We start from the raw sequence: 16,476 nt of genomic DNA, 5'->3' as shown, positions 1-16,476 counted from the left end.
AGAAAGTGAACACCTGTTGACACTTTTTAGGCAATACTTGAGTATTAGAAAGCGATCGGTATGTTTGAAATATTTTATAGTTTTGTATTTTGAGATGTAAGCTCACTTTTTCTGACGTAGTTGTTAAAGATAGTTTACACAAATTGAAATTTCTGTCCACAGTATTAAAGAAAGTGAATACCTGTTGACACTTTTTGTGCAATACTTGAGTATTAGAGAGCGATCGGTATGTTTGAAATATTTTATATTTTTGTATTTTGAGATGTAAGCTCACTTTTTCTGATGCAGTTGTTAAAGATAGTTTACACAAATTGAAATTTCTGTCCACAGCATTAAAGAAAGTGAACACCTGTTGACACTTTTTAGGCAATACTTGAGTATTAGAAAGCGATTGGTATGTTTGAAATATTTTATTTTTTTGTATTTTGAGATGTAAGCTCACTTTTTCTGATGCAGTTGTTAAAGATAGTTTACACAAATTGAAATTTCTGTCCACAGCATTAAAGAAAGTGAACACCTGTTGACACTTTTTGCGCGATACTTGGGTATTAGGAAGCGATCGGCACGTTTGAAATATTTTGTAGTGTTCAACAAATTATAAGTGAAGGCAAGGTATATATCTAATGTTGCCAATAACAGTAAGTGAAAGAATGCATAGTGAGTATAGACCATAATAAATAACTTTTCATAAAACAAACGTACGTACCTACTTACATACATACATAACATTATCAGGAAAAAGATTGTTATGTTACAAAATATCTGCTATTAGACGCAAATTGAAGGAGGTCAGTCACGGTATTTTGAGCTATTTTGACTATTGACAAAATGACCTTTAAATGAAGGACACCTGAAAATAATACTTTACTAAGATAGAAAAACACAAGAGATAATATGAAAACATAAAGGAACAAGGATTGGTTCAGTAAGGATGGAGAAGATTAACACGGATTACAAACGACGAACTTGAAAAATTTAGGCTCAACTTTTCAAGATGTGCAAATCGTGACGTCGCTCCTTTAAGCCTAAATACAATTACATATATAACAAAGAAATGGTTGGAGCCCAGTCCTCCAACCCCGGATGATATCCATACCAGTATTCCACAGTATTTTACTTTCTCGCGATCTCAGGCGACAGGTTTAAACACAAGAGTTAGGAAAATCAATCAGAGTAATAAAGCTTATGTTCTGCAAACGATAATAAAGAAGAAAGTTTGTCGAGCAAACTGGTGACTTTGCCGCCATCTAAGGGAACACAGGAATACCAACAATTTCGCCACAGTCTTGTATCCTATTCATAACAATTTGTCGGCAAGAAGGTCACTTTAAGAAAATTTCTACAACATCTAATTACCTAGGAGTTGAAAATGTAGCTGCGGCTTGCTGATGTTCCCAGACTATCTTTCATTATTATGAAAAAAAAATTACATTCCCTACAAAAATATTCTAAAAGGCTATTTGGGTCAATTTGTCATTGTAAAACGTTACCAAAAATCCCTTTGGAATGCAATTCAACTTATGGTAAATTTTCTATAAGGAGCTACAAATATCACTAGCTATCGGATAAGCCATGCTCGTTGTTGAAGTTTTGCAGTTTGAAACTGATCTAACATCCAAAGTGGTCAATCGTAATGCACACGCGCGGTAAACGCGCGGTACACGCGTGTACGCGACAAAAGAAAAACGTTTTTGTTTGCTGTATGTGCATAACAAAATAATAAATGTTGACCACACAGTCTATTGGCTCTTAAGTTGAGACGGTTTACCCTGCAATATTTATCACATTTTCTTATAAAAGTCTTTCCCGTTTTGGCTTCATAAACTTACAAACTTCGAGACAAGGGAAACCGGAAGGGGAGTTGGACTTTTGCGTTTGACCGCTGTACATGTGCAGATCAAACAACCAGCAGACATGAGTGAGTTTACTGGTAACGAAAAGGACTGAATAACACCTTAGCTATTTTTGTTCTCTCAAAGGTTACGTAATGAACCGAAATAGCAACAGACTCAAACACATCTTCTCGGAGAAACAGTTATAACGTTACAAACTCCCTTACGCCGGAGAGGGATAATTCTCCGTTGCTCGTCCAGAACTTAAGTAGTTTTCTAGCTTTCTATCTTACATTTGCAAACACTTTTCTATTGACTGTTTAACAAGCATGCAATCAAAAAGGCTAATTTGAAATTTCCTCTAAGTATTTTACGGTATTTTTATAACTTTCATTGTTGTTTTCTAATAAATATTATCAATTTCCAAAGCACCACCGGAGTGATGCTATTCACAGAACTGTACAGTATCAAAATCATAGATATCTTGGTCAAAGCTCAAACGAATGATTGTGATTTCCGTTTGTTTTTGAAGACTCTCCAGTCTAAAACAGAGAAGAAAATATAGTTTAGTACGCAGTTTGTTTTAAGCTAATTCAGTGCTCTACCATTATTGTCTGTCTCCGTTTAAAACTCATTTACAACATGTAATTTTGGTTACACTCCGACGAAATTTTTATCCATGTCCATTTTCAGCCGTATTCGGACAATGTAGATAACTTGCGTTTTGTTTTTCCATTAAGTAAACCCACGTTAAGAGTCTTCAATGTATGATTTAAATAGTCCTGTATTTTTTATTTCTTTTTGTAGCCAGTCTAGTTATGCAACGTTTTCAAATGGTATACCATGGAATATCACACGAGTCACTTGTATTTCCCGGTATACACGCAAGCCTTTAGAAAATAAAAGTGACAAGCCGGGGAAATTGCATGTTATAAACCACGAGAGAGAGTTGCATAACTATTTTATAGCATGTCATAGAAAATACAGTTTTCAACACAATATTTATCAGTGCAGCACGTGATGGGAAGGTTGGATGCAAAACCGTCGATTTCTTCGAGTATATACAACGGCTTTCCGGCATTGTGATTAGCTGTATTTTCTATAGCATGATGTAAAGGTTGATATAAAAGGTACTGTAAAGTACTTCTTTATCGATTTATTTTTCAAACTTCCATTAGTATGATAAAATAAAATAAAACAAAATAATACCGCTTGATAATTTCAAGGACTAGCATTTACCTCTATAGCGATTTCCTCGGATCTAAGAATCCGTTCTCGACTTCTGCTTCGCTTGTTTGTTTTCAGAATATTTCTTATCTCGCTCAACATGTCTGCCACCTCGTCTTTTACCGCCCGTATAGCAGCCACCTGATCGGGACTGACACTTTCTGACGGGTTTTTCTGGCGTCGACGTCTGGACCAATAGCGACTGATAAGCTCACGGACTACACTCTTTAATAAAAAGAGATAAATTTTTGTTGTTAACGTTCTCAGCCGTAATCAGAGCTGTACATGCGCTTTCCTCGTGTAAGAGGTTCTTAAAACGTATTTGGACATTTGACCGAGGTAAGCCTGGGACTAATAAGTTATAAAACCGAATAAAAAGTGGTGTTCTTTCAGCAGCGTACAGTGTGTGGTGTAGTGGTTAAGGCGGTTGTTTTCAGGGCGGAAGGTCGTGAGTTCAATTCATAGTAGGAACGCTAAAAAAAATAATTCCTGTAATAAAGTAAAGGTGGGGAATTTAAAAAGGAAAATCAGACTAAGGCGGTTAGGCGATGGAAATAGGAGGGGAGTTAGAGGGGAAGTGACAGGGGAGGTAAGTAACAGGGGGAGGTAAGTATGGGGTGGGAGTAATGGTGGGTGCAATGGGGGATTAAGTAAGAGGAAAGTAGAAATTAGAGCGGCTCTAGAGAGACATCATAAGGGGGAGTAAAGAGGAGAGGAAGAGTAAACAAGGCGAGGGAAAATTGTTTGTCCATCAGCTTTTCTTGTTTACCCTTTTACTTTTTTACTTTTCGATACTGTTTTTTTGTTAATCTAAAAACGTTTCAGTGATTTTTCTGAACATATGGTGGTTCATAAAGGCAACATCTGCTTAGAAGATGGATTTCTAGATTCTTATCTCTTGTCTGTTGGAAAAAGCATTAATGTGTTAATGAGAAATGAGATTCTGAGCACTGTTGTTATCTACCTGGTAGTTTTGTTTCTTTTGTTCCACATCCATGCTACCGTGTTGATAAACACGGAACTGCCCCTGTATAAAGGAAAAAGTATTGTTATCCATGATTGCTCCCCGTTTTGGAATAGTCTGGGTGAGCGTAAAACAATATTAAAACGGCCATTTTTTTATCAGCCAAGAGACAAGTGGGTCCACTTTCTCGATCTCAACGCCCTTAACGTAACGGACGAAAGTTTTACGTATAACAAGCCTCAGTGTTTACGACGAAATAGTGTATCTCTAACTCAACTTTCTCACTGACGCGAGTGGCCTGAAATTGTTACTGAAAATGGTGTCATACCTCGACTTCAACAAATCAATGGTCGATCATTTCAACATCTTACAAAAAGACTCAAAATTAATTAATTCTTTCTATATTAGTGGTTTCACGTAGGGGCCAAACCACCCCCCAGATGTTTCGTCAGTTCTTGGGTATTTCACATTATTTCGCATTACTTAAAAAGTATTGACTCTTTCTACACCAAACTTGGCAGATGAGCAGGAGACCTATTGCCAATTATTTTTACGTGAAAAATGCCAGTAAATGTCAAAGTTGTGACGTCACAGTGATGACGTCATGTTTTTTGCAACTTTTGAAGTTTTTAATATGCATATTTTTTACAATGTGTTCGAAAGAGCACATCAAGGGGAGTTGAACCCTGAAAAAATTTTGTCCATATCACAAAAATTAAATGAAATATGGCATTTTTATATATGAAAAATAACTCTCCAAAATATGGGGTCCCCCCCTTGAGAAAATTCCCCAAATCGGAGCCGTAATTTTGTTCCAGCAAATGCAGCCATGTTGCACATGTGATGTGCCAGATGACTAAAGCAAAAATAAAGAAGAAAATCGGAATAAAAAATTATCCCTCTAGTGTTATTGCGTTAAACTTAGTTTTGTTACGTCATAACCTGTGACGTCACCCGTTTTTTACTGTTAATACCATCCTAACAAAGCCGAAAATCAAATTTCTAAAACCATACGATTTTTGACAACATCAAGCTTTCTATTTCTCTAGATTATTAGCCTTCCTAGAATAAAACTGAAAAAAATAAACCAGAGAGACTGAATTGAGAAGGACAGTATGGTTAAGCAAATTCCGGGGGGGACAACAACAAAATATTTAACTTACCATATCTCGAAAAATAATCATCATAGCAGAAAACGGTTTCCGGCATTTTACTCCTCAAGTCAAGGCCTTTCCAATGACATAATCTTTTTATCAGATTTTACGAAAAATTATAGCACGTTTTGGTGACGTCATCAATTAAGATGTCATAATCTGACGTTTTGTCACAACTTCCAAATTAAAATAAACTGGAGAACAAAGAAAGCTCATCTGCCAAACTTGGTTCAGAAATATATAAACCAAGCAAATATAGCCTTCATGAAACATTAGGGGGGTGGTTTGGCCCCTACGTGAAAATTTCACTGGCGAGTCTTGTGTCGGCCTCGACATCCTTACTGTCATGAGATAAGTTACCAGACTATCACTGATAACTGTCAACTGACCAAGTATAGAGCGGTTTTCATCTATTGTGGCAAAATGAAACCATTTACTTACCAAATACTCAGCCAATCTCAAATCGTACTAAAACCAAAACCAAAATAGTTGTCTGATTACTTTGGACACTTAATTGAAAACCGCTCTAAATTGACAGTTAATATTTATATTTCATTGTATTTTTTGCCGATTTTTGATCAATATCTACTTACATTAGTGCAGCAAGGCAACTTTTTAGGAACTCCAAAACATCGGTTTGTTAGTTTACAGGCCCAGCGTACCAGGCTTTTTGGAGAGGGAATGAGATTCAGGGGGGGAGGGAGAGTAGCAACACCATCTCCAATGTAATCAGCCCATAGCTGGGCTCGAGCAAACTTATACTCTGTTTCTATATTGTCCTGAGGAAAAAGAACAGAAAAAATAAATACCTCTTGTGGATCGAGTCGTACATTATAGACGCAAAGTTACTTGAATTGGCTATGAAATAATTTGCTTTTTTTACACTGTTATAAAGCTGGCTTACCCAATCGACGTAGGCATAGGGGTCTTATGATTTTCAAACGACCGTCAGACAAAAATACTTAGAACACAGGGCGGTCTACACGGACTAAAAGCCTATACGTTTTGATCAACGCAAAAACACATGCGTTAGCGAGAGCACAAGAAAAGGAAAATCGTTCCTGTTCTTCTGCGTGGTTGATCGCCCAGGTTGAAACGTAAGTGTATGTCTTGTGTATGTCGAGTGGTGCAGGACACCGGAGGCCCCACTTTAAAGTCTTTCGCCCTGCAACTATTGTTTGGTAATAGGACGTTTTGGGGTATACCAATATGGCCTCGTTTTTATTTATCCATTACTTATACCTGCAATCAATTACCGTGCTCTTACTAAGTGTACTGATAATTTCTCTCAACAACAATAACAACCTTGTTCACTCAAACATTTTTACAAAAAAATATATATATATAAACGGCAGGACAGTAAAATAAAGTACAGTTGAGTCTGGAACTGAAGCAACCCGAACGTTTTCTAGCCAGTCTCCAGTAATTGTAAGGTTTCTATATAGACATCGAGAGAATACAGTATTGTTAAGATTTTAAGAGAAGAGACGTATACATGTATAATAAAATGGAGAAAATCAATCACGAGTTTTCAGAATGTTGTTCAGACAGTATATACAATTTCAGTTGTTTAGAGAAGTTGAAGGCATTAAGATCTTTAAGGCGAGTGGGAATATTGTCCCAGAGAATAGTCGCTGTGGGAGCTATTGTTTGTTTTCAAGAATTGGTACGCACTTTTGATATGTATAGATTTTGCCCTGATCTCAGATCGTTTTTACATACCTCTACTCGTTGGTACGAGTTGCTCATCATTGCGATTAACATGTTGAGAAGAACAATGAGTGAAGCAGCGTGATAGAGAGTAAACAAAGATGCAGTCCAGATCTGAATCAGACTTTGATCTTTGAAAACTTGGAGACTATCAAGTGTGACCATGTCTAAACTGGCCCACATAAGCGTCACCATGGTTGTAATCAGACTGTAACACACACAATACAAAATAGAGATAAAGCCAGCGATGTACAATTCAAATTGAGAGCAGTCTCGGGAGAGAAATAAACTGGTCAGGGAAGGGGGATTGAAGATGGGGTGGGAAAAAGAAAAACCCCAAAAAATTTACCCCCTCCCCACCCCCCGATTGCCTCTAAAGGTGCACGGTAATCTTTAGAATATAAATCGGTATCATTGACACGTTAGGGAGCATCGTACCTTAAACACATGACGGGGAGGGGTGGTTTAACATGTGATGTACTGGAGTCCTATCTAGGGTGGGGTGTAATAGCCTTGAAATCCTGGATTATATATAGTGCAGTCCAACCTCTATTAAGCGGCCACCCCTTCTTAAGCGGCCAGTTATCAGTTCCGAAATTATTGTCAGTAAAATACTGTAAATAAAACCCTTATTAACCGGCCACCTCTATATAAGCGGCCGCAGCCACCTTTTGGTCGTCCGATGAGGGTTTTTCTATTGTCTTTACCCCTTTTAAACAGCCCCCCAAAATTTAAAAACTTTGTTATGGAAAAGGCGATGGCAGATAAACGTCCGAAATAGAAGTTGACGAGTAATAAAATCATTCAGACACACGTTTATCGTGGCTGTCTTGAAGCGACTCCATGTTCACTAAAAAATTAACCCGATGGTGAAAATATTCAAGGTACACCAACCGTTATTGAGCGGCCACCTTGCATTTCCCCGAGGGTGGCCGCTTAATAGATATAGGGGATCGACGGTATGAATTGTTATTCAACCAACAGGGTCCTGTAAAACACGTCTCACCTGTGATATCCCTTGCTTATAAGACTGTGTATTACATCTGTCGTGTTTCTCTGTGGTCTTTCATAACCATACGCTTCAAACGACGAGGAATACAACATGGTCATACCCACAGAAAAGGATATCAGCATCACCACACTGATGAACGCAAACTGAAATATGACACGCACCATTCGACTTAAGCTCAGTTGGAGAAGTCCTAGGTACCGGCTGATTTGACAAAGGTACACCAACCGAAAAAAACTGGCGATCACGCCTATGGCGTACAAACCATCCGCTGCACTTAGCAGCAGTTGGTCAACTGTGCGGTCTATGAGCGTGAAACGGTCTGCAATGGCTCGTCCAAACCACACGATGTACGCACCGAGAATAAGAACAATCATTCCGATATCCATCCAGTTCCATCCACTGGACAAGTATCTCAGTACTCCATCGTGCCATACCTGTTTGCACTCTCCCCAAGCTATTCCGAGAATCCACATTAAGATGATCCACTCCAGTGCGGATGGTACTTTGCCGAAACGAATGTCGAATTTCTCGTGCGAGGAAGCTGCGAGTAGAGACAGAAAAATCACAAAAGAAGCCGTGTGGTTGATGAACTTTACGAATGGTCTTTTAATTTTACGGCTTAGTTCTAAGAACGGAAAGAAGAAGTAGAGGAAAGCCATAACTGGATAGATGAGCACTTGGGTTAAGACGTATAATATTCGGAACGCAATCCCACGCGTGCGCCAGAATGGAACACCACTGAACACACAGCTCATGACAAGGTGTTGACAGAATGGATGAGCGACAAACTGAAACAAATTTATTACAAAAAAAAACAAAGTTAAATATCTTAAATTAATTTTAAAAATAACTGCCCTATGGTAAAGTTTGTTTTAGTTTAATTTAGGCTGTGAGCAAGCAGTCTTTTCGATGAAAAAATTGTTACGTAATTACTTTTGACAACCCTTATTTGCTCCGCACACTGATAATTTTTACAAGAATTGATGTGCGTAAACCAAGTTAAGGTTATTATATTAATGATATTTGCAAATAGTTAGTAAACGTTCCTGGCTGAAACGCTGTAGCAGAGAAAATAATTCCTTTGAAGAAGGGCGTCACCATCCCAAGTACGAAAAAGACGAGAACTGATGTCAAACCGATTTTAAGTGTGGTATATTCTCCGGTTAAAACTTAAATCATGAGAAAACCAGGCAACTAAACATTAAAAGTGCTGTTGCACAAAAATGGATATTTTTATTTTTGTAATTTTTCTTTACCCTTTTCGGCAACAGCGTTGTTGAAGCACCCGTGGTCGATATTATGCAAGAATAAATAAATAATAAATGACGGAAAAGAGATGCATGGCAATCACCGGGTATTACTTAGTTTTTTCAAACTGGGCGTTAAACATATGTTCATCGAGCTAATTTTTTACAAAAAAAAATTGGAGGCGGTGACTAACTGCTGAGGAAATCCAAGAAATTTAGAATTTCAAAAACGTTCTCTATAGAATGATGAATTCATCGCTATAATCAACAACTTCTCACGGACCCATGCCAAGAATCTGACCGGAAGAACTGATAAAGGGAAACTTGCCGACAAGATTAATACTTAAAACTTAAAAAATATTAAAACTGATGTTGAAAGCTAGCAATAGTAATAAATCTGACATGTGATGCATTTATATATTCCTTTAAAATTCTGAAAAAAAGTGGAACCTTTTGGAGTTTTTTCTGGGCTCATCTACCGCCGTAGAAATTTTCATCTAACAACTAAAATGATTGATAAAAAGAAACCTTGGGGTTATTGCAGCCATAGAACTAATTTGTTCAATAAGCTTTGGATAACCATTATCAGTCATGATACAAACGCCGTTTAACCTAACGACAGAATGGTTAGCCTCAACTGACAATTTTCATAATCTACTTACTAACTCGAATTCAGTCGATTTGGTCGAACACATCAACCTCAGTTAAAACATGTGTATTTTTCACAGATGAATTACCGTGCTTTAACGTGAGGAAAACAAAGCAGATGTCTTGATAAATTAAAGCTTATCCATATTATTTCCAGTGATTAAAGAGGAGTAATATTTCTACCTAATACAGAAGTATATCGTGGTTAAAGATCATTACTGTTCATTATTTTGAATGAAAATTTTAACTAACATCGTGAAAAAAAATCATAAAAGAATTTTGAAATGAAAGTGGCCGTCTTCAAGCCATATTTACACAGGTATTTAGTTATGTTAAATAAAGTTCTCGAAAGTGAATAATAAGAATAATTTCCTTTATTATGGCCAAAACTTTGCTAACGTCTCTTAATGGTGAAGGCTTCGGTTTGGTAAAAAATATTTCGTAAGAAACCACGAATAATTTTTTTCGAAGACAACATGTCTTATTTATTTTCGGGAATTTTTTAGCGACTCTGCAGGATTCTATTTCGATGATAATGAAGTCCGGCAAGATGAACAAAAGTGATGTATATGGATCTACAGAAACAATATTACGTTGGCGGATTTTCCGCTGTACGTCCATCATTTGAAGAGCAACTATAAGAGAGGTTGACATATGCATGAAACAAGAATCGCTCAATGTTTGATGCAATTCGGTGACACAATTGTGAGAGTTAAGTCAGGCTCTTCTTTAATTCAAGACAACAATAATTTATCTAAATACCTGCTAAACATTTCAGTAAAAAAGAAGGCTGCTTCGTGATTTTAAAAATAAAACTCGTCTGAAATAACGGCTGTTTCAGTTCAAGGGTTTTGTGTGTGGAAATCTGTCGTAGCATCCTGTCATTTTTTCAAGTTTTCAATTATAAAAGAAATATTGGAGGATGCTGAGAAAAATACAACATAAATATTAATGACTTTTTATCATTTTAGTTCACCCGTCTCTTGATAATCGCCTATAGCGTTGCAGTTCCTTTTTTGTTTCCCAAGCGACAAATTTATCATTTACAGCGTTAACATTTTAAACCATAATTAGCGACATTGGTTTACTAAAAGCTATTTATAAAACCATGCGCGAGTCAAGACTCAGTTTCTTTTGAGAAGAATAATGTTTATTGCGTTCATACAGACAAGAAGAAATTTCAATTGCAGCATGCACGCAATGATGACACCTGCTTTCCAATTCATGTACTGAAGATAAGCGGCTTGACGCGCGCGCCATCTTTAACCTGACGGAACCTCGCGGGATATCATTGTCGATCGAATATTAAATCTTACACGAGTTCTTTCTCTTGAATTTCCACTGCAAACTATATATTTCCACTAAGGTTGCAACATAACCCTGTCTTGATTTTCCACTTGTCGGTTGCCCATAGTTTGAGTTTTGTGTACTTTGTTCGGCATATGCCGCAAACCAGTTGCTAATACCAATTTGCGTTAACACTTGACTGTACTATACAAACACTGTTAATTTCTAGGTGTAGCTTATTCACTTTCACCGAGACAAGATTTGCGCCTTATTCTGTCAGGAAATGTTCCTTTACTATTCCGCCGAATGTTAACGAATTTTCCCGACAACAAAATATTACGATAAATTCCCAATAACATTTTTCGTGATTTTTAACGCCACCTTCCCTGGTGAAACAAGTGAAATTGAACCAGAAAAGAACGAGCAAAAAATCTCCGTAAAGAGATGTTTTTGTATTTCATACACCTTTCCAAGTTGTGATTTGCTTTTCGATTAACACAACTTGAATAATCTAAAAATAATAATGTTCTTTTTTTTTGGTTTGAAGTGAAAGACATTTCAAACAAGTTTACAGATGGATTTTGTGCTTCAAAGCATACATGTCAGGGTTTGTGTGATACCCGCTAAGTACGAAACGATGGGTAATTGTTGTATGCAAATTCACAAGGGGAAATATCATCGCCTACCAATACCATACACATTTATCCCTTCTGCCAGCCGGAATACTGAAGCTAATATTAGACCGACCGAAATAAAGCAGCTCAATAAAATCTTGACCTAAATCTAAGCCGAGTTGAGGGCATTTGCCGGTAAACTGAGGTACCTGCGAGAAGTTGATTAAATAACGCAAAGATAAAACACATTTTGTAAACAATAAAAATTCGCCTAAAGGAAAACATAACTTCTGCTGTTTTTGCCAACATACCTGTTCAGGCAAACTCAGTGAGAGCTAATTTCATTATATAAAATTCTCTCCTTACCTCTTTCTGTCCGTAGGCAATTGCGCTGTGAACCAGCCCCAATGCTTCGTCCCAAAATTCGTCCTCGGAGGCATCACTCCCAGGGAAGTTCAGAACTGTGGTCTGCTCCTTAGAGCTTTTACATTCGTCTAAAAGTCCAAGCGCAAACTGACTGCATTGAAGCGACAGGGCAAGATAGTCTTTCTCAAATTCGTCCTCCTGTTTGGCAGAGGATTTTAAATCCTTGCTCAGTTTAAAAGCGGTAATAAACGGATCGCTTCCTGTTAAGGAAATCCACATTGGATTTGCCATAGCTCTGTAGATATCAAGTCTTTTTTGAGATTGTCTGAAGTAATCTTCCTGGCATTGTTCGCATTTACAGAGAACATCGTGTGGCCTTTCCAACTTGAACCCTTTGGAAATAAACAGTTTCAGAACGTCATAGTTACCCAAGTGCGCAGCAACAACAAGCGGAAGAAAATTAACCGGTATCTTGCGCGAGGACTGTGGAGTCGCTTGGGAGACAGAGGATGAATTCTCGTATAACTCTTCCAAATTAAACAACTGTAGATAATGATCGATCAGAACCTCGACAACTTCAAGGTTTTCCTCTTGAACAGCCTTTAACAACGATTCCTCCAGTTTACTTTCATGATTCAGCATAAAGCCGTTTGTCTCTCTTGGCTCGTTGACTTTATGTATTAAGGATCTAAAACTCGGTCGATTCTGATCTGATGTCGTTACGGATGTTAAGCTGAGCTCCGCCATCGGAACACCTTCAAAAAACGATTCCTGTCCTTCAATCGGTGGATCTGTCAGCCAGAGAGGACGAACGAAACCATCTTTGCTGTGTTTACTCATACTCAACTGCGCCGCGCAATCTTTCCAACTATACCATTTGACTGCATTTCCATCCGTTCACTCAAATAACGTCATTGTCCACGCAACCGCAGGTGAAATACACAATCGTATTCCCCGGTAGATATGGGCGCCAAGCCAAGGACGTATCGCATCGGTCGTTAGTTGCCTTTATAAAAGCGTTCAGGGCAAACAGAGAAACACTGTGGAGTAAAAGGTCGACATTCTGAGGCGAAAATCGTTTTCCATCGTATCATCATTAGCAAGTCGATTTTTGAACGGAATAATATTAATTGTCAGAGGCGCACGTTTATAATAACATTTGGCTGAAATCTGTTATTGACAGGTTGTAACTCACAATGTTTATGAGACATTTAACAGTTTTGAATGCTAAATAAGGAATAGGACTTGGTCATTGGAGGAACTGTGCGTTCAAATGGCTTTCTGCTTCCGCAAATGATTTTTCCCGCCAACACGTACCTTAGGTTTTTAGCCGTGATCCGTTGAGTCTTGTTTTCATTATAATAATAATAAGCTGAGAACTCTCTCTTACTACGCCTAATTTTTCAGCATAGAAATATTGTTTTCCTCAAAGTAAAAAATGGCCAAATTGAATGAGATGGTGTTAGTTTTATCCACCGGGAGTTTAGACGAGGTGCGGTTTTGTGCTATATCAATTTTGTCATTTATATTAGAAATTATGCTTAATCCACCGTTGACCAATTTATGGCTAAAATATTCAGTTGGCATATGCATCAGTCATTGTCAAATTTATCGATATCTATCAATGTTTAACGTCGAACATAACAACGAAACATGGTTGTATGGTCGCGTTCTGAGACAAATAGAAAACAAAATCTGCAATGTCGGTTTTACCTGTGATATGAGGAAAGCAGAATCCTCTTATTACTGTACGGTGATAAGTCAAATTTTCCAAATAGTTCCGAAAAAAACAGTGTATTAGTGACCCGGGTCTCTTTGATCTGAATAGCGTAAGCAAGGTTTTCTTATATAAAAAGTAAAAACAGTGCCTTTAGCAGCTGCCGTTTTTTAAATTTAGCCATGCTGAGTTCAATATAGATTAATTTATAAAGAATTTAAATTAGTATACCAAATGCGTGAGGCTGATAGCGAACGGAAACTTTTTTCCTGTTCAAGACCTGCGCTATTAAGAGCGACTGATCTTTATCAATGTAAAGATTTTAAAATACGTATATTCCCTTTTGGGTAAATCTTAAAGAGAAAGCGAGAGGACAAGGCGATAGATTCTCTTCACTGTTTCTAAAGATTGTCACTCATAGCTATTTTCAGTTTCGTAATGTTTGTGGGATGTTTGCAATACAGTATTCAGCACTACAGGCGTACCTTGTGTTATTATACTCGAAGTTGATGTTATCGATAATTCTTGTTTCGAATTCTACGTGTCCTGCCGTTTTAATGCATTACTTTTTCCGGAACATCTTTGAAATAAAGATCACGTTTTTAACAAGTTCCACAGTGACCTTTTAGAAGCGATTTTACTCACCCACGCGATGCGAATAATACTAACAAAAAACTAGCAAATTAGGGTTAACGATATAGGTTAGTCTTAATTAGGAAGTCGGTTTATAATCAGCACGCCTTGGTTCATTTACTGATACCGATGAAAAGACCAAATATTTTGTGTAAGCTGACAGAAGGTGCGCTCCAGCAGGCTTGAACCCAATGATAGCAGTAAAATATCAGTCAAAACAAAATGTTAACTGATCGTGAAAGCGATTCTGCATAGCCAATAACTAAGAGAATAAATCACCAATGTAATAAATGAGAACTGAGATTAAGCATCCCGAAAACAACATCATCATCATCATCATCATCATCATCATTATCACTATAAAACTTCATTTATACACCGTAAAAATTTAAAGCTACAGGCTTGTGGAGCCGTGTATAACATAAAATTTACAAAGAAAACTAAATGATATTAAAATATCTATTTAACTATCTATTTAAAAAAATGCAAAATTACAAATTTTGATAAAAAATGACATGTAGTATAGAAGAAATAGTAGGTTATACAAACGTTCTTTTTGAGACAGAAGAGGCTTCTGTTTAGTTTATTTTAATTTCTTATTATTATTATTTTATTTTTTGTATGTTGTTTTTTTCTTTTCAGGTCTTTTCTTAATCCATGCTAATAATATCTCTGATAGTTATAATAATACTAGTACAGTGTACAGCCCTCAATTGTCCTTAGAAATTCTTAGGTACAAATCACATTCTAAGAACGATCAGCCGTGGATTTCTCCTTACAATATTAATACATTACCACACATTTGGGTAGGGAGAGTTGAGCTGGCACTATCATATATACGTCAAAAAGACTTCGAAAGTCAAAAGTCCAGAAGCATACTTACATCAGTTTCAGTTGAAACGTAAAAATAATGGTTCATGCATTCATTTGTTAAAAAGTGCTATACTATTGCACTCAGGTTGTTGTTTAATATTATGAGGAACACATGCACGACATTGAAGATTTTGGACATACTTTTTCAAATTCTGTTCCCAGTTTTTGGAAAAATATCGCTAACTGCTAACTATGGTTTGTTTATCCTTCAGCTGTTTCAATTCCATTAAACGGCATTATAGTGATCAGCGGAATAAGCCCAGTCCGTGTAACTATAAAAAATTTAACGTTGCTTGGCAACGACCTCTGACGTTTCCACTCTGCTTACGTGTGTCGCAGAGTTCGTGGGAATAATTAGCAGAAAATTCAGGATAACTCAAATCTGACAGGTTATTTACACAGAATAAACAGAAAATTTACTCAAGCTGGCACAGCGTCAGCAAGACCTCGACTAAATTAGTTTTTTGGAAGAGCATCGACTCAGCTGGGAAAGAGAGACATAATGTCTGAACAAAGTGATCACTTAAAAAAAGTTGCATGCGATGGGGACTATTTCCGTGAGTTGTCGACCCACGCGTTCCACTAATGACGAGAGTCAGGTAAATAACATTATAAAATATTTAAAAATGGATTCATAATTACAATAAAATATAAAGCCATAATTAACAGGGACAGAAATTTTTAAAGTGCTAGAGTTTTAGTCGCATTATTTTCGGCAGAAAGCACTCGACGGCACAAAAAGGTTTTAGATGAATGAAGGTTCCACGAAATTCAATTATCTGGTCCAACTTAAATAAGAGCAGTGGGTTAGAAAGCCGTCTACACCTTGCTCAAAAGTTCATTTGTCAGTAATGAGTAAATAAAGCCAGGGTCTTGGCCACAAAGAGGCGATGTCCATGAAAAGTTATGACTGACGCAGTGTCTATGGTTAAATTCTCTTCCCAGGTTTTTTAAGTGTTATGATAACTATAAACAACAAAAGTGAAAAGAGGACTGAGGTAATTGTCTTGGCTTGTCTTTTAAAAGCTACGAACCTGAAAGCGTAAACCGTGTTTGGGAAAATTCAAAAATGCGATGCAAATATCTGAAAAGAAGTTTTAAAAGGCAACACACTCTGACGTCATCAACCTTTACGTCACAAGATAATCTGAAAGAACCTCACACAAATGAACAGCTGCAGTGCAAAACATCA

General features: G+C 37.1%; 2 protein-coding genes across 2 annotated transcripts in view; one reads left to right on the top strand and one right to left on the bottom strand.

Annotated features, from left to right (window-relative positions):
• Positions 1-395: 395 nt before the first annotated feature.
• On the bottom strand, positions 396-13,271 carry LOC110049756 (short transient receptor potential channel 5-like). The gene is made up of 7 exons (XM_020755580.2): positions 12,062-13,271; positions 7,894-8,687; positions 6,900-7,095; positions 5,771-5,956; positions 4,024-4,086; positions 3,072-3,284; positions 396-2,374 (listed from the first exon to the last, which is right to left on the bottom strand). Exons 1-7 carry the CDS (start codon positions 12,899-12,901, stop codon positions 2,321-2,323), a joined length of 2,346 nt encoding a protein of 781 aa, XP_020611239.2. The 5' UTR covers positions 12,902-13,271; the 3' UTR covers positions 396-2,320.
• A 2,465-nt stretch (positions 13,272-15,736) lies between these two features.
• The window catches only part of LOC110049729 (solute carrier family 60 member 1-like), a 33,260-nt gene continuing 32,520 nt past the window's right edge, over positions 15,737-16,476 (top strand). Inside the window, exon 1 of the mRNA XM_020755541.2 lies at positions 15,737-15,883. Within this exon, the coding sequence (XP_020611200.2) occupies positions 15,870-15,883 (14 nt within the window). The 5' untranslated portion in view covers positions 15,737-15,869. The remainder of the gene's footprint in view (positions 15,884-16,476) is intronic.

The sequence above is a fragment of the Orbicella faveolata genome, unplaced genomic scaffold, assembly GCF_042242905.1.
Source record: "Orbicella faveolata isolate gen_17 unplaced genomic scaffold, um_ofav_v1 contig_4, whole genome shotgun sequence".
In the NCBI taxonomy this organism is placed as follows: Eukaryota; Metazoa; Cnidaria; class Anthozoa; order Scleractinia; family Merulinidae; genus Orbicella; species Orbicella faveolata.
The sequence above is the reverse complement of the archived record's forward strand: the minus strand, read 5'-3'. Positions and strand labels throughout refer to the sequence as shown.

What these genes read in the sequence shown, in the direction of transcription:
- LOC110049756 (XM_020755580.2), bottom strand. Translation starts at nt 12,901, where the DNA reads ATGAGTAAACACAGCAAAGATGGTTTCGTTCGTCCTCTCTGGCTGACA. An exon ending in ATAAGCAAGGGATATCACAG is followed by an intron (nt 7,096 to 7,893) that starts GTGAGACGTGTT and finishes TGTGTGTTACAG; the next exon opens with TCTGATTACAACCATGGTGA. An exon ending in AGTTGCCTTGCTGCACTAAT is followed by an intron (nt 4,087 to 5,770) that starts GTAAGTAGATAT and finishes TCCTTTATACAG; the next exon opens with GGGCAGTTCCGTGTTTATCA.